General features: G+C 40.4%; 1 protein-coding gene across 3 annotated transcripts in view; it reads right to left on the bottom strand.

Moving 5' to 3' along the window:
• Positions 1-23018, bottom strand: part of tgfbr3 (transforming growth factor, beta receptor III) — a 215115-nt gene that overhangs the window by 34710 nt on the left and 157387 nt on the right. For all 3 annotated transcript variants that reach the window (XM_060919731.1, XM_060919733.1, XM_060919732.1), the window contains exons 6-12: positions 22611-22773; positions 21927-22074; positions 14801-14990; positions 12681-12943; positions 10059-10217; positions 7154-7276; positions 3823-3990 (exon numbers count right to left, since the gene is read on the bottom strand). In XM_060919731.1, coding sequence (XP_060775714.1) covers positions 3823-3990; positions 7154-7276; positions 10059-10217; positions 12681-12943; positions 14801-14990; positions 21927-22074; positions 22611-22773 — 1214 coding nt within the window. The remainder of the gene's footprint in view (positions 1-3822; positions 3991-7153; positions 7277-10058; positions 10218-12680; positions 12944-14800; positions 14991-21926; positions 22075-22610; positions 22774-23018) is intronic.

The following is a 23018-nucleotide window of genomic DNA, read 5'->3' as shown; positions in this document are numbered from 1 at the left end:
CATCCTGCAAACTGAATACCTAATGCATCACACACTCCTCTCAAAAGACGTGTACTTAAATAATCATATAGAAAATAAGTCCATAATGAATATACAATTCTAGACTCGAACTAATTATCATGTTCCCTTAATGTAAGATACGTTTGCTTCTATTTATTATATTTTATTATTATGGCTGTCAAAGTTAATGCGATAACATATTAACGCAAATTCCTTTTAATGCCACTAATTTTGGGGAAATCAGGAAGTGATGTAGTACGAGCGAGTGACGTAGTGAGTAACTGGTCGGCGTAAACTGTGATAAAGTGCACTTATGCACAGAATCAACTTATATTGTTGCGTTCTGACTGTTTACATAAAATGTGTGTACAGTGGTGCTTGAAAGTTTGTGAACCCTTTAGAATTTTCTATATTTCTGCATAAATATGACCTAAAACATCATCAGATTTTCACACAAGTCCTAAAAGCAGATAAAGAGAACCCAGTTAAACAAATGAGACAAAAATATTATACTTGGTCATTTATTTATTGAGGAAAATGATCCAATATTACATACTTGTGAGTGGCAAAAGTATGTGAACCTCTAGGATTAGCAGTTAATTTGAAGATGAAATTAGAGTCAGGTGTTTTCAATCAATGGGATGACAATCAGGTGTGAGTGGGCACCCTGTTTTATTTAAAGAACAGGGATCTATCAAAGTCTGATCTTCACAACACATGTTTGTGGAAGTGTATCATGACACGAACAAAAGAGATTTCTGAGGACCTCAGAAAAAGCGTTGTTGATGCTCATCAGGCTGGAAAAGGTTACAAAACCTTCTCTAAAGAGTTTGGACTCCACCAATCCACAGTCAGACAAATTGTGTACAAATGGAGGAAATCCAAGACAGTTGTTACCCTCCCCAGGAGTGGTCGACCAACAAAGATCACTCCAAGAGCAAGGCGTGTAATAGTTGGCAAGGTCACAAAGGACCCCAAGGTAACTTCTAAGCAACTGAAGGCCTCTCTACATATGGCTAATGTTAATGTTCATGAGTCCATCATCAGGAGAACACTGAACAACAAATGGTGTGCATGGTAGGGTTGCAAGGAGAAAGCCACTGCTCTCCAAAAAGAACATTGCTGCTCATCTGCAGTTTGCTAAAGATCACGTGGACAAGCCAGAAGGCTATTGGAAAAATGTTTTGTGGACGGATGAGACCAAAATAGAACTTTTTGGTTTAAATGAGAAGCGTTATGTTTGGAGAAAGGAAAACACTGCATTCCAGCATAAGAACCTTATCTCATCTGTGAAACATGGTGGTGGTAGTATCATGGTTTGGGCCCATTTTGCTGCATCTGGGCCAGGACGGCTTGCCATCATTGATGGAACAATGAATTCTGAATTATACCAGCGAATTCTAAAGGAAAATGTCAGGACATCTGTCCATGAACTGAATCTCAAGAGAAGGTGGGTCATGCAGCAAGACAACAACCCTAAGCACACAAGTTGTTCTACCAAATTGCGGTTAAAGAAGAATAAAGTTAATGTTTTGGAATGGCCAAGTCCAAGTCCTGACCTTAATCCAAGCGAAATGTTGTGGAAGGACCTGAAGCGAGCAGTTCATGTGAGGAAACCCACCAACATCCCAGAGTTGAAGCTGTTCTGTACAGAGGAATGGGCTAAAATTCCTCCAAGCCGGTGTGCAGGACTGATCAACAGTTACTGGAAACGTTTAGCTGCAGTTATTGCTGCACAAGGGGGTCACACCAGATACTGAAAGCAAAGGTTCACATACTTTTGCCACTCACAGATATGTAATATTGGATCGTTTTCCTCAATAAATAAATGACCAAGTATAATATTTTTGTCTCTTTATCTACTTTTAGGACTTTTAGGATGTTTTAGGTCATATTTATGCAGAAATATAGAAAATTTTAAAGGGTTCACAAACTTTCAAGGACCACTGTATTTTTATATGCTTTTGATGGTCCAGAGGGGAGAAAAAATGACGTGTTAAGATCCAGGTGTGTGTGTGTGTGTGTGTGTGTGTGTATCTAAGCACGCAGGCTGCATACTGGAGTGAGAGAGTTTGTTTTATTCTGAGAAATGTGTGAGTTATGTAAAAATTTTTATAAATGCAGTTTTTGCTCAAGAGTGTCCTGTATATTTACTAGTGAGTTACTGCATCTTACTGCAAAACATCTTTATGAGCTGTGTGCCTTCACAAATGTATTTATTTGGGTTTTGTATTTTTATTTTCTTTATTTAAAGATAGCCACTACTGTTGTCCAGAGTCCACATCACCGAGTTTGTTTAGTTTAGTTTATTGCATAGTTTGAGGCTGGAAGCTCAGTACAGAACTAGGGGAAATTATATTGTTTTGTTCACACTGATTTGTGCTCAACCCTCAAAATTATGAAGTTAATGCTGCTTTATTTTTTAAATGCAGTGGGGGAATAAAATACCCATAAAAATAATTGTTGCTGTGTCCTTATCCTTCCTGACCTGACCACATACACTTGCATAAAGCAAGCCTATTTATCCACTCCCGCTCCTAAAACACTTTTTTAAAAAAAATCCCTTTAAGGTACATTCATAACAGATAGAAAATGTGCGATTAATCATGAGTTAACTATGGACAATAATGCGATTAATCGTGATTAAATGTTTTAATCGATTGACAGCTCTAATTATTATTATTCATTACATTATTCTATAAATTCAATGTATTAAAAAAAAAAAAATATATATATATATATATATAAAGGGGTGGCACAGTAGTGTAGTGGTTAGCACTGCCGCTTCACAGCAAGAAGGTTCTAGGTTCGAGCCCGGCAGCTGACGGGGGTCTTTCTGTATAGAGTTTGCATGCTGTCTGCATGGATTTCCTCTGGGTGCTCCGGTTTCCCCCACAGTCCAAAAACATGCAGGTTAGGCTACTTGGTGGCTCTAAATTGATTGTAGGTGTGAATGTGAATGGTTATGTGTCTCTATGTGTCAGCCCTGCAATGACCTGGTGACTTGTCCAGGGTGTACCCCGCCTTTCGCCCGTAGTCAGCTGGGATAGGCTCCAGCTTGCCTGCAACCCTGTATAAGATAAGCGGCTACGGATAATGGATGGATGGATGGATGGAAAAAATAAAGGCCAAACCAATATTATGACAATTTAGATGTAAAGTTTAGACTAGAAAATATGTCGTCCTGAGCCCTTTGTGACCACAGATGCCTTTTCACTGAAATTAAATACCTAAACCCTTTCCTCTTCATGATCCAAAAACAAAAAACACCACCAACAACACTATTCTGTGTAAGTACATTAAGCACTTTACTGCACAGTGAGTATCAGTGTTTGGTTTAGGGGCTCAGCCATTTAGCGATCATTTCCTCACGCCCTTCTCCAGTACTCGTGCCACTGTCAATTGTCAGCTCTCTAATAAACTGAGTGATTGCATGGTTAGATATTAAACCTAGGTTGTATCTAATTAAACCATTTTTTAAAATGCATTTTTAATTTTTCTGCCTGATCATGTTTTCCCCATCATATAAACACATAAAGAAGAGACACAGTACAACTGTCCCAGTTTAAAACATACCGATACGAAAATAATTACTTTTAGAAGCAATACATCATTCAAAATCTGCTACAAGATATTCTTCCAGTTTGCCAACCAGATAATGATGCCTTAAAAATGGTAAGTTTTGAAAATGAATGTATTACTCATTCTACTATTACTATGAAGAGTCTATGCAATACAGTTATAAATATAGCATCTGTAAACTGTACTTATTTAAAGATTTAGTATGCATAAGGTATGTTGTTACTGTTCTCTTTATTTTACCTCCACAAAAATGGGCTTGTTCTCCATGACCTGGATGAAGGAGGGAGGTTGTGGGTGGCGAAACAGGCTGGTGTTGTACAGCTCCATGCTGAATGTCACGTTTTCTTGAACATCGAGTTGAGTAAAGTGAGGAAAAGCATCTTCAGCCTTACGGTATGTGCAGTTAAACTGGAGATGGAGACAGAGAGAGATACTGTACTGTAAAAACATCAACATCAGTTATCTATAAAACAGGCGATGCTATGTTGAGAGAGAGAGAGAGGAAATGGATAAAATTTCTTGGTCATCTTAAGGCTCATTGAACTGAACTGAATTAAATTAAACTGAATCAAATCGCATCGAACTGAATTGAGAGATAAAAAGCAAAAGGTCTGCCACAAGCTATGTTTCCAGTACTAACAATTACATTTGGTTGGATTGCAAAAGATAGAGGAATAAATAACAGGGACAGTGTGTGTGTGTGTGTGTGTGTGTGTGTGTGTGTGTGTGTGTGTAAGAGAGAGAGAGTGGAGAGAGAGAGAGAGAGAGAGACTGAAGTGGAGTATGGCAGTGGCCCAGATCAGTAGGTCGAGAGGAATTCAGGCACTGACACGCTGAAAAGACATGAAAGTCCTTCTGAGCCCTTGATCTGTCTTTACTAGCACTAGGGGAGTCTGGGAAATGTAGTGTCAAAGCTGGAGCTCTGCAGGTCCTCCTAAGCCATGCACAGTGTCTTGCAAAAGTATTCATCCCCCTTGGTGTTTGTCCTGTTTTGTTGCATTACAAGCTGGAATTAAAATGGATTTTTGAGGGTTAGCACCATTTGATTTACACAACATGCCTACCACTTTAAAGGTGAAAATTGTTGTTTTATTGTGACACAAACAATAATTAAGATGAAAAAACAGAAATCTGGAGTGTGCATAAGTATTCACCCCCTTTCGTATGAAACCCCTAAATAAGAGCTGGTCCAACCAATTCACTTCATAAGTCACATAATTAGTTGATTAAGATCCAACTGTGTGCAATCAAAGTGTCACATGATCTGTCACATGATGTCTGTATAAATCAACCTGTTCTGGAAGGACCCTGACTCTGCAACACTACTAAGCAAACAACATGAAAACCAAGGAGCCTCCAAACAGGTCAGAGACAAAGTTGTGGAGAAGTATGGATCAGGGTTGGGTTATAAAAAATATCCCAAACTTTGAATATCCCAGGGAGCAACATTAAATCCATTATAGCAAAATGGAAAGAATATGTCACCACTACAAACCTGACGAGAAGGCCACCCACCAAAACTCACAGACCAGGCAAGGAGGGCATTAATCAGAGATGCAACAAAGATACCAAAGATAACACTGAAGGAGCTGCAAAGATCCACAGTGGAGATGGGAGTATCTGTCTATAGGACCACTTTAAGCCGTACACTCCACAGAGTGGGGCTTTATGGAAGAGTGGCCAGAAAAAAAAAGTCATTGCTTAAGAAAACACATCTGGAGTTTGCTCAACAGCATGTGGCAGACTCCACAAACACATGGAAGAAGATTCTCTGGTCAAATGAGACTAAAATTGAACTTTTTGGCCATCATGGGAAATGCCACGTGTGGCGCAAACACAACATCCTCAGAACACCATTCCTACAGTGAAGCATGGTGGTGGCAGCATCATGCTGTGGGGATATTTTTCATCTGCAGGGACAGGAAAGCTGGTCAGGACTGAAGGAAAGATGGATGGTACTAAATACAGGGCAATTCTGGAGGAAAACCTGTTTGAGTCAGCCAGAGGTTTGAGACTGGGATGAAGGTTCACGTTCCAGCAGGACAATGACCCTAAACATACTGCCAAAGCTATACTGGAGTGGTTTAAAGGGAAACATTTAAATGTCTTGGAACGGCCTAGTCAAAACCCAGACCTCAATCCAATTGAGAATCTGTGGCATAACTTGAAGATTGCTGTACACCAACACAACCCATCTCACTTGAAGGAGCTGGAGCAGTTTTGCCTTGAGGAATGGGCAAAAATCCCAGTGTCTAGATGTATTAAGCTAATAGAGCCATACCCCAAGGTGGCTATACAAAGTATTGACTTTGGGGGTGAATACCTATGCACACTCCAGATTTCTGTTCTTTCATCTTAATTATTCTTTGTGTCACAATAAAACAACAATTTGAACCTTTAAAGTGTTAGGCATGGTGTGTAAATCAAATGGTGCTAACCCTCAAAACTCCATTTTAATTCCAGCTTGTAATGCCGCAAAACAGGACAAACACCAAGGGGGATGAATACTTTTGCAAGACACTGTATGCATCAATTGGTATGTGCGACAGTGAAAGAATACCTGGATGACAGGGATAATGCCTTTTTATGGCTAAAGCTGTACAGCAGTGACAGCTATATACTGAAAAGCAGACAAGGCCAGACTGAAAACTCTGCTCTGAAACATGATCCATGATACTGCAATGAACCAGTGATGTTAGAATATGTGTATTTATTATATCCACATGGAATAGAATTTATTCTATCCACATGGAATAGAATTTATTCTATCCACATTGCTCATATCCACATGGATATGAGCAATCGCACGCTCTGATTGGCTACTCTACTACTAGGATATCAGCTCATATACTGTGAGTAGAGAAAAACAAAATGGCGGAGTATGTTGCTGAACCAACCGAGGACGAAATAAAAACTCTACTCGAAAACAAAACCCCAAAAAATACAAAAAAGCAACAAAATATGGAATAAAAGTATTTGATGGTGAGAACGTATCCTTTTTTATTTTTCAAGAATTATTATTGTAGCATTTTTCACAAATTGCTACTGTCATTTCGCCGGTTTGTTTACATTCTAAGTGGAAATGATTTTGTCGGCTGTTTTGTATAAAGTTTTTATTTATCGAATTTGCAAAAAAAAAAAGCTATATATTTTTTTAATCCAGTGAATGTGGATACAATAAAACAGTTATTCCACTCCATCTCTTCATGCATGGCTTATAGCCAACTCGGCACATCAGCTATCAGTTCATATATGACTCAATTTTGTGGAATAACTGTTAAATACTCCACATTGTGGTTAATAGTTGGGTTAATGTGGTGTAGTAGTGCTGGAGCTTACAAAGTTTCATGGGTCTTAAACATGACCACACATCTTATATATCTATGTTATAATACATAATGCTCTGCACCTGAGGTTTTCAGTCCTTGGGAAACTCCACCTAGTCCACACTGTTCATGTGTTCAAGCCCATTTTGTTGAAATCCCCGAGGACTGGATAGTGAACTTATCATAAATCCTTAACATACAGTGCTAGAACTTTAAACAGTGACTGCCATGCTAAAACATCATACCAAGATGATAGACTGGTGTCCAGATGATGTTCTCTCTGAGAGCAGCACGTCTCCTGACTCCAGGTCTTCGTCATCTGATGGCCAGCCGCTACCATCCCTGCTGTCCGAGTGTCTGATCACGACCTGTTGATCATAAAGACCTGTAAGTCGTCACTGTAGCGCTGTAACCTCAACACAATCCGCTTCCCATAATTTGACACATGAATAATATTATTTCCTTTATATGGTGCCTTGTGTGTGTGTGTGTGTGTGTGTGTTTGAGAACCTGCCAAGAGTTCGAAAATATATGAGCTGTAATTAAGACATGGGAATGTTCAAGAGTTTCAACATTGCCGGTCCCAGGGTGGATATCCTAAGCACATTAATTCACATCTTAACTCATAATAAAGGGATTCAGCTTGACCTTTACAAGGCTTTGAGAATGTTGCCTAATCAAGATGAAATCATGCGCTTGGACATTTGCTGAGATATTGTTGATAGTTCTCAGCTTAGACTGGGCCACATCTCTGTTCTAAACACGTAAGACAATTACTAATCACCTTCTCGGCCCTTCGTTCACAGTCAAGCTGAGGAGTTAGGAATTTGCCTGGATCTAATGGAGCATGGAGAAAATGTGTTGTTTCAAATTTCCTCTAAACTATCACAGGAATTATCAGTGAGGAAGTGACTCATTTAAGCTGAGTAAAAACAAGCGAATCGGATCAGAACTCGGATGGAGAAAGTCAGAGCAGTCATGCAGCCTCAGCTGACCCGGATCATCTTTCTTCAGTCCTAAAAATTATTCTGAATTTTCCCACAGGTGTCTTTAGATTTAAATGATCTGCACTCGGTCCATTTATGAGTCCATTTAATGGTAGGACTGAACGGTACTTCCAGAATAACATTTAGGGTATTCAACAACGGCCTGTTTATTAAAATGTTAGCATAAATAGCAAGAAGTACAGTAGCATACACTGTTAAAGAACCGTCCATGATTTTTGATCAAAATTAAAATCCACTTATAGTGTGAATTGCAGAAAATTATAATTTTTATCCCCCCAGCATATAATGTGTGTGTGTGTGTGGGGGGGGGGGGGGGTTAGAGCTATCGCTCTATCTGTCCGTCCATCTGTCTGTCAACATTTTAGCTTCCGGGGCATAACTCAAAAACTATAAGGAATTTTTTCACGAAACCTCACAGTTATGTTAAGTGACTAGAGGAGTTGTGCCTTTTGACATTTTGAGATTTCTGTGATTTTTATTTTTTCCGTATTTCCATGGCAACCAATTTATCTTAGAAAAATTTGGAGTGAGGTTTCATGTGGGGCCAGAGGGCTATGTCATCTCCTTATGACTCTTGTTATTATGTATTGTTTCAACAGGTTTGTTGCTGCTCTTAAGGTCTTTTCCATGTGTTTATTTTTTTTGTTGGTTTGTTTGTTTATTTATTATTTATTTAATAATTAAATGAAACTAAATGTTGGATGTATGAAGCCTAAGTATCAACTTAAACGGTACATTTATAAGATAAGATAAACTTTATTCATCCCTCGGTGGGGAATTTACATGTTCCAACAGCTCACAGATAGAAAGAGTCAGGAATAGACAATAACACACACACACACAAAAAAAAAACCCTAGAGTGTAATAAAAGTATAAAAATAGTAAATGGGGGCATCGTGGCTCGGGTGGATAAGGCACCATGCCATAAATCTGGGGACCCGGGTTCGATTCCGACCCGAGGACATTTCCTGATCCCTCCCCATCTCTCTCTCCCGCTCATTTCCTGTCTCTGCACTGTCCTATCCAATAAAGGTGAAAAAGCCCCAAAAAATATCTTTAAAAAAAAAAAAAGTATATATATATATATATATGGGCGGCACGGTGGTGTAGTGGTTAGCGCTGTCGCCTCACAGCAAGAAGGTCCGGGTTCAAGTCCCGTGGCCAGCGAGGGCCTTTCTGTGCGGAGTTTGCATGTTCTCCCCGTGTCCGCGTGGGTTTCCTCCGGGTGCTCCGGTTTCCCCCACAGTCCAAAGACATGCAGGTTAGGTTAACTGGTGACTCTAAATTGACCGTAGGTGTGAATGTGAGTGTGAATGGTTGTCTGTGTCTATGTGTCAGCCCTGTGATGACCTGGCGACTTGTCCAGGGTGTACCCCGCCTTTCGCCCGTAGTCAGCTGGGATAGGCTCCAGCTTGCCTGCGACCCTGTAGAACAGGATAAAGTGGCTACAGATAATGAGATGAGATGATATATATATATATATATATATATACAAATAAAAACCACAGGCCATGTGTGTAATGTACAGAACAAAATAAGAAAGGAACTTAAATAAGAGTAGAACTATTAAGTATTATTAAAATATTATTATTAAAATATAGTAGTACTATTAAGTAATTCTTAAAATATTACTCTTTACTACTCTTACTATTACTAAAAGAGTAGTAAAGAGTAATATTTATTCATCATTGATATTTTCTTGTTTTTCTTTTCTTTTTTTATTTCTTTTTTGGTACATTCTTTTACATTTCTGTGTTTTTGTCTTCTTTGATTTCCACAACTTGGTGCCACAAGTTTTCTGAGGTTTAAAGAAAGAAAGAAAGAAAGAAAGAAAGAAAGAAAGAAAGAAAGAAAGAAAGAAAGAAAGAAAGACACTGTGTTATTCACTTTTTTATATGTTGTGTGCCTTATTTATTCTATTTGTTTCTGTACACTGTTGAGTACAGCTCCCACAATTTCATTGTCCCCCACTGTGCAATGACAATAAAAGTCTATTCTATTTTTCTTCTAGTCTATTCAACAAATCCTTGAACCATATCCTAAAAGCTCACTGACTTGTACACACATGCATTTTTTTTCTATGCCTTGTGGTTGCGCTAAGCTTCTCTTATTATTTTGTTGTTGTTGTTGTTGTTGTACTTACGGAATTGATGTAGAGGACCATTCGGCTGGGGTGGTGCAGGGGGTATTTAGTGGTTTGGCAGCCAGTAAGTGGAGTTTCCAGCACGTAGTGGGTGGAGTTGGATGTCGCTTTGCATTTTGGGTCCTGCAGGGTTATATTGGCTTTACTTATACCTGTTGCCTGTAAGGAAATTCCAACAAATAAGATTTAGAACTAATTACAAACAGATAAGTAAGGTACAGTCCTGCCTACATGCGTCTAACATGAGCCAAAATGTCAAATACCTTTCTAGATTCCTCACATCATTTACACGTCGAAGAGATAAGCAAGGCTTTCATTTCAACACAGACAAGAGCTGAGGGTTAAATCCAGAGGTCCAACACATGAAACCACTTCAATAACAAATACTGTGTTTCTTTGGCACATTTTTAAAGTGTGAGCAATGACTCTGAAGCAGACTGGTTGCAATGCAGAGGACGTGTGGTGCACCACAATCTCACTGGTTTTTACAAGGACTGACATCATGGAGTAACACACTCACACACATACACACACATACACTCCGGAAATATTCACACAGCTTCCTATGTCACAAGAAAATACAGGTCTTCCAATGTGTCGACGAGTTGAAAAGTGTGTCACGGGCAACAGATGTAGCTCACTATAAAGTTTCCATGAGTCCAACAGCGATTTTCAACATGAACGTCCTGCAGCGGTGCTCAACACCAGCACTATACATTTCACACTGCTGGATCAGTTACATATCCTAGTATGAGGTACAAAGGAAATCTATACATAGGAATTATATATGGGCAGTATGGTGTAGTGGTTAGCACTGGCGCCTCACAGCAAGAAGGTTCTGGGTTCGAGCCCAGCGACCGGCGGGGGCCTTTCTTTGTGGAGTTTGCATGTTCTCCCCGTGTCCGCATGGGTTTCCTCCAGGTGCTCTGGTTTCCCCCACAGTCCAAAGACATGCAGGTTAGGTTAACATGGTGCAGCCATGGCCTGAAGGTTGAGTAATGCCGCTTTTCCACTACCAACGCGGCTGAGTTGGGCTGAGCCGTGCCGTGCTGAGTCGGGCTGAGTCGAGCTGTTGGAGTTGCATTTCGACTACAACCGCGCTGAACCGTGCTGGCTGGAAATGGGTGGACACATTGGGTGGAGTTAGCGAAAGTGGGTGGACGTCATGTGATGTCGTTAGGCGGCGCAAACAGTGACATCAGTGATCTTTTAAGCGGTAGTCTCACGACCCGGATAGTAAACAATAAACATGGAGTCGTTAGTGTTGCTGGTCTTGGTGCTGTGGCTTGTTGTCACTGACAACGCCAACAGATACTGGCAAGAGCGTATAGATGAGGTGAGGCGCATAAGGCTTCAGAAATTCTCGTAATTCGTAATTCTTCTTCTTCCGGGTTTACGGTGTTTACAGATCCCAGCGTGCTCGCGGGGCGTGTGTGGGCATGTGAGGACACTCCTCCTCACCAATCAGTGCACAGGGGAGTGTCTCCTCACACCCCTAGCTCCTCTAACATTTATCTAATGTTCGACTAACGTTCCTCTAACATTAAATAAATGTTCGTCTAACATTTGTCTAACGCTTCTCTAACATTTGTCTTATGCTCCTCTGACACTTTTTGAATGTTCACCTCACCATCATCTAATGCTCTTCTAACATTTATTTGGAATGTGGGAATGTGTGTTGTCCATCCATCCATTATCCGTAACCGCTTATCCTGTACAGGGTCGCAGGCAAGCTGGAGCCTATCCCAGCTGACTATGGGCGAGAGGCGGGGTACACCCTGGACAAGTCGCCAGGTCATCCGCATAGAGACAAATAACCATTCACATTCACACCTACGGTCAATTTAGAGTCACCAGTTAACCTAACCTGCATGTCTTTGGACTGTGGGGGAAACCAGAGCACCCGGAGGAAACCCATGCGGACACGGGGAGAACATGCAAACTCCACACAGAAAGGCCCTCGCCGGCCACGGGGCCCGAACCCGGACCTTCTTGCTGTGAGGCGACAGCACTAACCACTACACCACCGTGCCGCCCTCCGACAGGTTTCCTTTTATGCAATTACAAGAAATGTTACTCGTCATCTGTAATCTCGTTGTAGTTAATTTTTCATGATCCATTCAAAAGCAGATGTGGAAGCATTTGATAGTCTATGAGATGATCTTCATGTCCCCAGTCCATGACATAGTGCTTACACATCTTCAAGATTTCACTCTCTCTCACTGGTTAGTTCCCAAATCAGCTGTCCAACCATATTGCACTGAAATGTTCTTATTCAGCAAGGTGAGGCCTCAGATCATTTTCGAGCGAGAACTTCATCTGTACCCACACTCAGCTCTGACTGAGTTTCAACCTTGAGACTCTGCTCACAATCTGAACATTTTATTATGTTTAGCTTTAACCCGTAATGTAAAAGTTGCAGTGCAGCTCCTGGGTCATAGCTGGAGTCATTTAAAGCATAAAAATCACTATATTTTTGATCATCATACTGCTGGTTTTGATGGTGCAGAAGGCTTTAATGATGGCTCTATACTGAACTCTTGGTACATGCTACGTTTCTTCTGCATAGAGCATTATTTGATATATATTTCATTATTAACTATGTTTTCAATATGTGATTACCTGCAGACTCTCCTTGTCGATGCTGACCATCATCCTGTTCTCCTCACACCGCACGCTGAGAATCCCACTCAGAGCTCCACGCTGCTCCTCAGGACCCTGATGTGACCACGCCTGGTCCTCCAGGGTAGGTGGGAAAGAGAAGGATGGATTCTGGCCCGGGGGAAAGAGGAAGGGCAGGTTGGGGCGGGTGTGTTCGTGAGGATCGGTGTTTCGCAGGATAGAGAGCTCTGGGGGAAACATGCTGTCTAAAGGATTCACCGCTTCTGCAAGGGACAGTGATAACTCTGAGGTTAGAGTTGCTTTAACCGAACAGTATAAAAGTTTTTCTTCAATGATAAAACTTTATGCTTTATTATTATCACTCACTGATTCACTCACTCACTGATTCACTCACTCATATACAAAAAAATAAAATCCATATAAATGTGGAATATAATTTATTATTATACATACGGGCCACTTTTTCCATGGAATAAAAACAATTCCCTTCTAGCAGGTTTATTAATGGCATGCATTATTGTTATCATATCGCTTATCCTCCATGTATTACGCCACTTTCCCCAATGGAAAATGAGCGTGCAATATTGTTATAATATTGCACGTTGTCAAGACAATATGACGTCACACTTCGGAGCTCATGCGAAGAGCCAATGACAAAACTTTTCTGCTGCGCATGCGCATAATCATTTCTTTGTCGGCCGGGAAAGAGAGAAGACGGGGCTAATCCAGTGGTAGATTTAAGCACCAAATAAATAAACTGCAGACTGAGACTAAAGACACACTGAACACCCGAAAGGCTACCAAAACTTCATTATATAGTCTTCACGCATATTTACAAGAGAAAAACATGCCAACGGACATCAAAAAAAACTGGAAAAGAGAGTAATAGCGGAAATATTGTCAAAGTTCTACTTGGAGGTGAGGAAAAGTGACGGATTAATAAAAATAAATAAATAAATAAATAAATAATAATGGCTGTTTTTTCGTGGTATATCAGATACATTCCATTCAGCAAGCATGATACTGAACTCATCTTCGACTCATTCGATATCATGCTAGCTGAATGGAATATATCTGATAGACAACGCAACGCCAGCCAATATTATTTAATTTTTCTATCCACATTCACTGGATATGAGCAATCGCATGCTCTGATGGGCTACTCTACTACTAGGATATCAGCTTGTACACAATGAGTAGAGAAAAACAAAATGGTGGAGCGTATTGCTGAACCAACTGAGGATGAAATAAAAACTCTACTCGAAACCCCCCCCCCAAAAAAATACAAAAAAGCAACAAAATATGGAATAAAAGTATTTGATGGTAAGAATGTATCTTTTTTTATTTTTCAAGAACAGTTATTACAGTATTTTTCACAAATTGCTACTGTCATTTCACCGGTTTGTTTACATTCTAAGCGGAAATTATTTTGTCTGTTTTGTATAAAGTTTTTATTTATCGAATTTGCAAAAATAAAAATGCTCTGTTCCTCAAAATCCAGTGAATGTGGATAGAATTAAACAGTTATTCCACTCAACCTTGTCGTACATGGCTTATCTCAGTGCTACGTGCCTCGTCAGCTATCAGCTCATGTATGACTCGATCTCGTGGAAGAACTGTTGTATATACAGCATTTTGAAATATTACACAATCTAATCAGGTTCAGTCAAAAAATTTGAGACCATATACAGTGGGTCCAAAAGTCTGATCCCACTCGTGAAAATGATATTATCAGCATTAACTTGGGTGGAAAGTAGAATCTTAGAAATATTTGCATGAATTTTAGAGTTTCTTTGCTTTAATGACAGTGTGTACTCGAGCTGATACAGACCCCACAGGTTTGTGTAAACCGTGATGATCCATGTTAGCTCAGCTCCATCAGCGTGTCAGCTGAACATGTGCTTCAAAGGAAGGGATAAGTCACAAATTTGCCAATATCGCAAATTTGCATACATTCAAACAGTGACCTAGAAATTGTGCATCCTCATGTATATTGACTAATCAAGACGCTGCACATTTCCTTTTTTTGTTTTCCCAGATTTTCAATGTGTTCTCAGAAATTTGGACACCATGGTACATACAGTAAACTCTCAAAATATCCATATAATCAATATATGTACCTGCTTCTCTAACACACACGTGGAAGATGTTGGCCACCGCAGTGTTGGTGTAGGAAGTGACAGGGTCGTAGTTGTTCTGCTTGGCCCACTGGATCAGAGCCTGTGGTCCTGCAGGCAGCTTCTGCTTCACCGCCTTAGACACCTGCATCAGTCGCTCCGTGCTAGCATTCAGGCTAACACTGTCTGATGTCTGTGGTGGAGAAAAGGAGAGGGCATGAACTAAGGCTAACCTTCAATATGATATGCAGAGTGTCAAAGACTATAAAATAACTGCCTTACTGACTTTCTAATGCTAGACAGAAAGGGACTGAGGAAAATAATAAACTACAATACACATTAGGGTGGCATGGTGGTGTAGTGGTTAGCACCGTCGCCTCACAGCAAGAAGGTGCTGGGTTTGAGCCCAGCGGTCGGTGAGAGCCTTTCTGTGCGGAGTTTGCATGTTCTCCCCGTGTCTGCGTGGGTTTCCTCCGGGTGCTCCGGTTTCCCCCACAGTCCAAAGACATGCAGGTTAGGTTAACTGGTGACTCTAAATTGACCGTAGGTGTGAATGTGAATGGTTATTTGTCTCTATGCGGATGACCTGGCGACTTGTCCAGGGTGTACCCCGCCTCTCGCCCATAGTCAGCTGGGATAGGCTCCAGCTTGCCTGCGACCCTGTACAGGATAAGCGGTTACGGATAATGGATGGATGGACAACACACATTCCCACATTCCAAATAAATGTTAGAAGAGCATTAGATGATGGTGAGGTGAACATTCAAAAAGTGTCAGAGGAGCATAAGACAAATGTTAGAGAAGCGTTAGACAAATATTAGACGAACATTTATTTAATGTTAGAGGAACGTTAGTTGAACATTAGATAAATGTTAGAGGAGCATTAGATGAGCATTAAATAAATGTTCGAGGAGCATTAAATCAAAGTGAGATAAACATTAGAGGTGCATTAGATGAACATTAAATAAATGTTAGAGGAGCGTTAGATGAGCATTAGATAAATGCTAGCTCAAGGTTTTGTGGCTTGAACAAAACAGATGATAATTCATCTTTAGTAAGCACTTTATTTGATCAGGGTCACATCAGAAGGCACAAGGCAGGGATTAAACCCTGGATGGGATTTAAACGTTAATACAGTTCCAGACTGATTTGCAGCTATTAACTTTCTAACAAGACAGTGCTTTGAAATCTATTTAATTAGCAGCAGGGTCCAATATATTTGGTTACAGAGGCGTTCCACATTTGTTCCCATTTGTCCTCTGTTGGTAATGTGATGTAAATGGTGGGGTATAAACCCCATTTCCCACACTCATTTTCTCACACCCGGCACCAGTCTGCCCACAATAGTAGGGCTTTGAGTTTATGAGGATATCATATCACATGCATACTTGGCATTCTCCTCATGTCCAGGAACACAGTGGCCAGTTCACACAGGCTTATACAGACAGTCTGGAACGGCTTAACCTGCTACTGTACAGATCCGTGTTGACGTCTCCTAGTCCTGTGTTGAACTGATACAGCCACTTGCACTATCAGCCTAGTGATGGGGCAGGATATACATCCAAGCTGCCACTAGCAGGACAGCACACATTCTGCAATATGTCTCCATCTGCAAATCTACAGACGTTATGCACAGATGTTGTCACGGGGGTCTGCCAACATACTGTGCATGCATTGTGAATGTCTGTGCTAGAAGACAGTGGAGCATGTAGCAGATCAGAATATGCAGAAACTACAAAGAACGAGAGAATGGCTGAAAGGAACAATGGTGTGGATGAGATAAGGCCAAAAAAAAAAAAAAGTGTGTTTCCGGTAACCCGACCGATCGAGAATTTCCGCGTCGAAATTGCCGACTGTAAAGTTTTTATTACAAATTTCCCTCGATATTTTAGTGTAAGCGGCGTTAGTTTGTCATAATTTTTTGTTTCAACGCATTCAAGTTGTGAAAGAAACGATAAAAAGTAAAATGTTTCGCCACTTCTATCAGCCCTCCTCCATAAACATGGAAGCGCACTTGTATACTGAAGGAGGAAGGGAAAACTGAGCCGAGCCGCCATTTTGAATCCTCATTCAAGGCTGTAATGCAAATTGCTTCCTCTTCAGTATACAAGTGCACTTCCATGGCAGGGAAAAACACTACATTTTGCCGCCTATGTAGTCCCCTATTTATACAAATAGGAGTCATTCAGGATTCAGCCATGTTTTTGCTTGGTGTTTTTGCTCGACCCAAGTTCTACAGTAGGCTAGGCTAGGCCGTCTGCTTTTAATGGAAGTAGCCTAGCCTAGGACGTTATTTTCACGTTATTTCTTGATAAAGTGTTTTCACGTTATTACATGAAAATATCATGAAATAACGTGATAATTTCGTATCATGAAATTACGTGATGTGTTATTACATGATAAATATATTGTGAAAACGTGATAACTTTGTTAACAATATCTTTTCACGTAATTACTTGATTCTAAGCCAATTTTTTTTGAGTGTGGCAGCAATACGCTTCCGTAGATCATAACTCGAACTCTCGCGATATTTTTTTTTTATTCGTTTAAAGATTTAAAACACTTTTATTTTATTATGATGTGTGGTATAAAGGATTCTGTGCCAAAATACTATTTTGTAAGATGTTTACTTGTGTTAATTTTTTCGAACAAAATAAAAAAAATTAAGAAAAAAAAACTTTTTCCTACCTACCGACCTTATTTTAGTATTTCATGTTACCTGAAACACACTATCTTTTTTTTTTTTTTGGCATAAGATGAATTCAGTTCTTTTCACTGGACAAATTTGTGGAAACAGGACACTGAAAACTAAGCTGCTTGGCCAAACTTTTGCAGATTCTTCTTGACATACAGTACCAGTCAAACGTCTGGACACCCCTACTCATTCATAGGTTTTTCTCTATTTTGACTATTTTCTACATTGTAGAACAATACTGAAAAGATTGAAACTATGAAATAACATATGGAACATATAGGGAATTATGTGCTAAACAAAAAAGTGTTCAAAAAACAAAATGTTTCATATTTTAGATTCTTCAAAGTAGCCAGCGTTTAGGCATTATCTTAACCAGCTTCATGAGGTAGTCACCTGGAATGCTTTTCAATTAATAGGTGCCTTGTCAAAAGTTAATTAGTGCGATTTCTTGCCTTCTTAACGTGTTTGAGATCAAACAGTTAAGGAAACAGTTAAGGAATGTAGTTCGTAAATACATTCAGTTGGTAAATAGGAAGTCGATGTGTGACAGATTTGAAAACGGTATACATGATATAGAACACCAAGCTGGAGCTCGGTACCAAATATCACGCAGTTGTAATTTGCAGTTGTTGAGAAAAGTGTTACGAAAAGTTTGCAAATCCACGCTATATGTTTCATAAATACATTCAGTCGGTAAACAGGAAGTTGATGTGCAACAGGTCTGAAAACGGTATACGTGGTATAGAACACCAAGCTGAAGTTTGGTACCAAGTACCAAGTGGCTATGATTTGTGGCTGCTGAGAAAAAGGGTGTTTCGGACAGACGGATGGACAGACAGAGGTAAACCAGTAACACACACACACACCCCAGAGCAGGGATATAAAAATACAGTAAACAGCCCTATTCCACAACTGTAGTAATCCATATTATGTCAAGAACCGCTCAGCTAAGTAAAGAGACATGACATCCATCATTACTTTAAGACATGAAGTGTCTTTTAGTTAATAAAAATAAAGAAAAAACGTTCAATGAGAAGGTGAGTCAAAACTTTTGACTAGTACTCTAAGTGTTTATAACTTTGCCAGATTTTTTTTTTCCTAAATCAGGTCTGGAGACTGAGAATGTCATCACAAAACCTTACCTGCTTAATTTCATTTCTTTTTTTTTTCTTTTAAATATTTTTGTTGTAAAAAAAAAAGGCAAGATTACTGTCATGCTGCAAGATGCACAAAATGATTAATTTTATGTGAATGAAATTTTAATTTTATTAGCCATGGTCTAATGGTTAGAGAAGCAGCTTTGGGGCCAAAAGGTCCCTGGACCAGCAGGAATGGCTGAAGTGCCCTTGAGCAAGGCACCCAACCCCCTGCTCTGGGCATGTTGTACGTCACTCTGGATAAGCCAAAGTCCTTCCCACACCTGTGGCGCATAGGGCGGCGCCAATCTCCGTTTCCGTAGCCTTCGGCCTCTTGCCTATTACATAGCTAGGGTTACAGTGGGGGGCTAGTGCTCTGGTAACCGCAAGAGTTTGACTCCCCACTCGCATCTGTATTGCAGTGTGGCTTGCCAGATGGCAGTAGGTACCATTTTTATAACGGTCTTTGGTATGACCCGACCGTGAGTCGGACTCACGATCTCCTGATTGAGAGGCGGACACGCTAACCACTAGGCCACTCGCTGGTTTTACTCTGGATAAGAGCATCTGCTAAATGCCTGTAATGTAATTTAATGTAATGTTCATCACTTCTCGTGAATTCCTTCTTTTGCTTAGACTCTCTACCCACAACCATGAGGGACACAAATTCTCACATACAATTGCATGACCACTTATTTGTATATTGATGGCAACTGTCTTACTCCAGCATTGTAATGAATTATTACAGGAAGGTACATCACTATCAGCTAGAAACCCCATAGTGATGATATTAGAAGTTAGGATTATCATAGTGGCAGTAACTAAACCAAACAGAATCATTTGCATAGAAAACTTGTCCCATAACTGTATATTTCCATTATTTACAATCCAAACAGCTGTGTATGTCTATCCTGATCCATTACCATAACTCCCACACAAGGCAGTCATGTTCACAGTGTTCCTGAGTGTATTAATCTCTCAGAAAGCGTCAAAGAAAGATTCATAATTCTGAGGTACTGCAAATAAGGCCAGACCAGCACAATAAAACTTCAGTGTAGACTTCAGCCAGACAAGAAGGAGATTTCAAGAGAAATCAGCAAAAGCTTTCACAGCGCATGCCCCTGGGCCTGTCACAATGCGTCTTTCTCTCAGTCTGTCCTCAGTCTGTTTACATTCTTCACAAAGACGAGAGGCAGCACTGTCAGACGTCAAAACAGGTTTACCGATTTGATGCCTGTCAGTGGTGTTGATCGAAAAAAACATCATGAAACTCCGTCAGGTAACTTCAGCAGTCAGAACGAAAGGAGGAACTCTAGTCAGGACGTCTGTTAGTCAGACGGAGAGATGAAGCTCTTACACATCGGATTACCAATAGTGCTGAAGAAAAGTGGATAATAATGCTATGGTAAATATATTTTGTGAATACAACATGGAAAAACTGACAGCACATTTTCCCCCTTGCTGTAAATGTATTTAATTAGCTAACATGTGTCCAAAGTTGGCTTTGTTTATTTCTGAACTGAAATCAACAAGTAATGAAAGTCTATCTTATGCGAAATGTCTTCCATAAGCACACATCAAAATCTTCAAATCCCTGCTTCAAAGCCCCTGTTAAGCTATGTAATCTTTATTTTTTATAAATTACAGTATATTGATAGCAAGATTGCCCATATTTATTAAGTTATTCTCATTCATTCTTTTATTTCCAGTAACTGGGGATATACCCTGGATGGGACACCAGTCCACTGACAGTCCCCCCATCCTCATACTCATTCACACCTAGTGGCAAGTCACTGCCATGTTCTTAGGAGGTGAGGGGGGGAAGCAGAGAACCCAGAGCAAAGCCATGCACACACAGGTAGAACTTACAAAACTGCACACAGACAGTAACCCGAGTTCAGGATCGAACCAGGGACCCCAGGATTGAACTGCTGCCTCACCATGCTGCTCTAATTAGGTTCATTGTAAAATGAGTATATTATCAGTTTTGCATTAAGACTTTGTTCTCGAAAGCAGAATTATACCATTCATCCATCATCTGTAGCCGCTTATCCTGTACAGGGTCGCGGGCAAGCTGGAGCCTATCCCAGTTGACTATGGGCAAAAGGCGGGGTACACCCTGGACAAGTTGCTAGATCACCGCAGGGCTGACACATAGAGAAACACAACCGTTCACACTCACATTCACAATCAATTTAGAGTCGCCAGTTAACCTAACCTGCATGTCTTTGGACTGTGGGGGAAACCGGAGCACCCGGAGGAAACCCACACGGACACAGGGAGAACATGCAAACTCCACGCAGAAAGGCCCTCGTCGGCCGCTGGGCTCGAACTCAGGACCTTCTTGCTGTGAGGCGACAGTGCTAACCATTACACCACTGTGCCGGCCCAGAATTATACCATATTCCACTAATCCTAACGTGTTTCCCGATTGTCCAAAATAGCCATCCTCATGCCATTAGTGTTCAGATACACAGTTATGCTTTTGTTCATCAATTACAGGAAGTCAGGCTGTGTCCTAAACCACATCTGCAAGTACGTGTAGCATTGCAGGATTCTCCAGAAAATCTGAAGTAGCCGGCTAAAAAAAGTAGTAGGTGGCTCTGGAATTTGTAGTGGCGAAGCTAATAGTAGTAAGTAGTAGGTGTGCTAATCCTGGGGGGGGTGGGGGGGGTGTCTGAGGGCATGCCCTTCCCCAGAAAATTTTGAAATTTACATGCCTTCTAGTACATTCTCAGCTCATAAATTACTAACCATTTCCCTGTAAAATACTTGCAAAATATGTATGAAATTTCCCTCCAGAGGTATGTGTGCTTGGCTTTCTCAGTTACCCTCTGTAGTACGCTGCCGGGCTCTGTAACATAACTACATACACCACTGCGTGGTCACGTGGTCCGGCTCAGCCAATCAGAGTGTGAGAATCAATCAACAAACATGACGTCGCTTCCAGTCATGCTAGACCCGAATCGAAGACAATTTCATGGTGGAATAATTGGATTTGCAGCAAATTATGGGCAGCGGAGACGATATAAATTGTTTGAACATTGAAAGGTAAGTTTTGGGTTTTTTTTTTTCTGGGATCAAGTAGCTGGCGCAGACCATCTGTGTAGGTGGAGAAAACCGCTTGCATTACAAAAGAATTGAACGTGTCTTGATACTTGCGTTAATTGTCAGCATCTTAACTCAAACTTGAAACTAAACTAGGGTATCTCAGACACCAAACATGTTTTGGCTGATCAAATACATTTAGGGAAAGGATTTTTGCAAATGACAATTGTGCATAAACATGCCTACATACCACTATGTGCAGTTTTCCGATGATATTGTGGGCCTTGATCACCCAGTTCACAGACTTGTCACATCTGAGGAGCAACACAATGTCACGGTGCAGAGGGATTTCTGGTTCCTCTGGCCTCAAATCCACCGTCACATCCACCTGCAAGGCACTGCTCAGAGAAAAAAAAGCAAGAGAGACAGAGAGATCAAGAAAGTGCAATAGAAAACTGTCTTCAGTATCCGTGTCTGGCCAACTGATTAAAACACTGGCCATTTTCCCAGAAAAAGCAGGACATATGCGCAACACACCATTTGACGCAATACTATTAGTCCATCTTGGAAATATCTCCCACTGCTTTCTGAGTCATTGTTGTGTAATCAGAGCACTGGGAGGAGAGTCATCTAGTATAGTAACTAAAGTTTCATAAAAATATCAACACCGCTTCAATTTAAACTTTTAGATAGGAGTAGAGGATTGAACTGTTTGGTTTGGAAATGAAATCAAATGAACTTCGTTTAACTGTAAACTCCAATCCATAGAGCTGAACTATTGCAGGTTCAGGGTCTTGCTCAAGAGACCAGTAGTGAAGCCTTGTGAGTGTCCGTGTTTTAAATTCGCAATCTCCTCCAGCTGCTAGTGCCAATAGACAGGATAGCAAGATTTCAGTCTTTCCCTGCTTTGAAACTTCACCTCATACACCCTCACCTGCTGGAGTTTGGGGCCTGCAGCTCGATGATGTGTACCTCTTGATCAACATCTGTACCAGAGAGGACACAGCCAGTGGATGCCTGAGGCTGGATATAACTCCCCAGGTAGTTCAGGGACAGGAACTTGTTGTCGATTTTGCAGGTGACAGAAAATACAGGGTCTGAAAAGTTTGTGCACAGATGAAGGTTTAAAATAACAGCATGCCAATACCAGATAAAAGATTAATGTGGCAAATGCTGGAAATTATAGGTAGAATATGAACTGGAAATAATAATAATAATAATAATAATAATAATAATAATAATAATAATAATAAATCTCCAAAGTGCTTTACAAAAATGAGTAAAAAAAAAAAAGAAAGGCCAACGAATGAATCAATTCAGAATATGTATTCGGATAAAATAA

Source organism: Neoarius graeffei, chromosome 4 (assembly GCF_027579695.1).
Source record: "Neoarius graeffei isolate fNeoGra1 chromosome 4, fNeoGra1.pri, whole genome shotgun sequence".
Lineage (NCBI taxonomy): Eukaryota > Metazoa > Chordata > Actinopteri > Siluriformes > Ariidae > Neoarius > Neoarius graeffei.
This window is presented reverse-complemented; position numbering and strand designations above follow the sequence as displayed.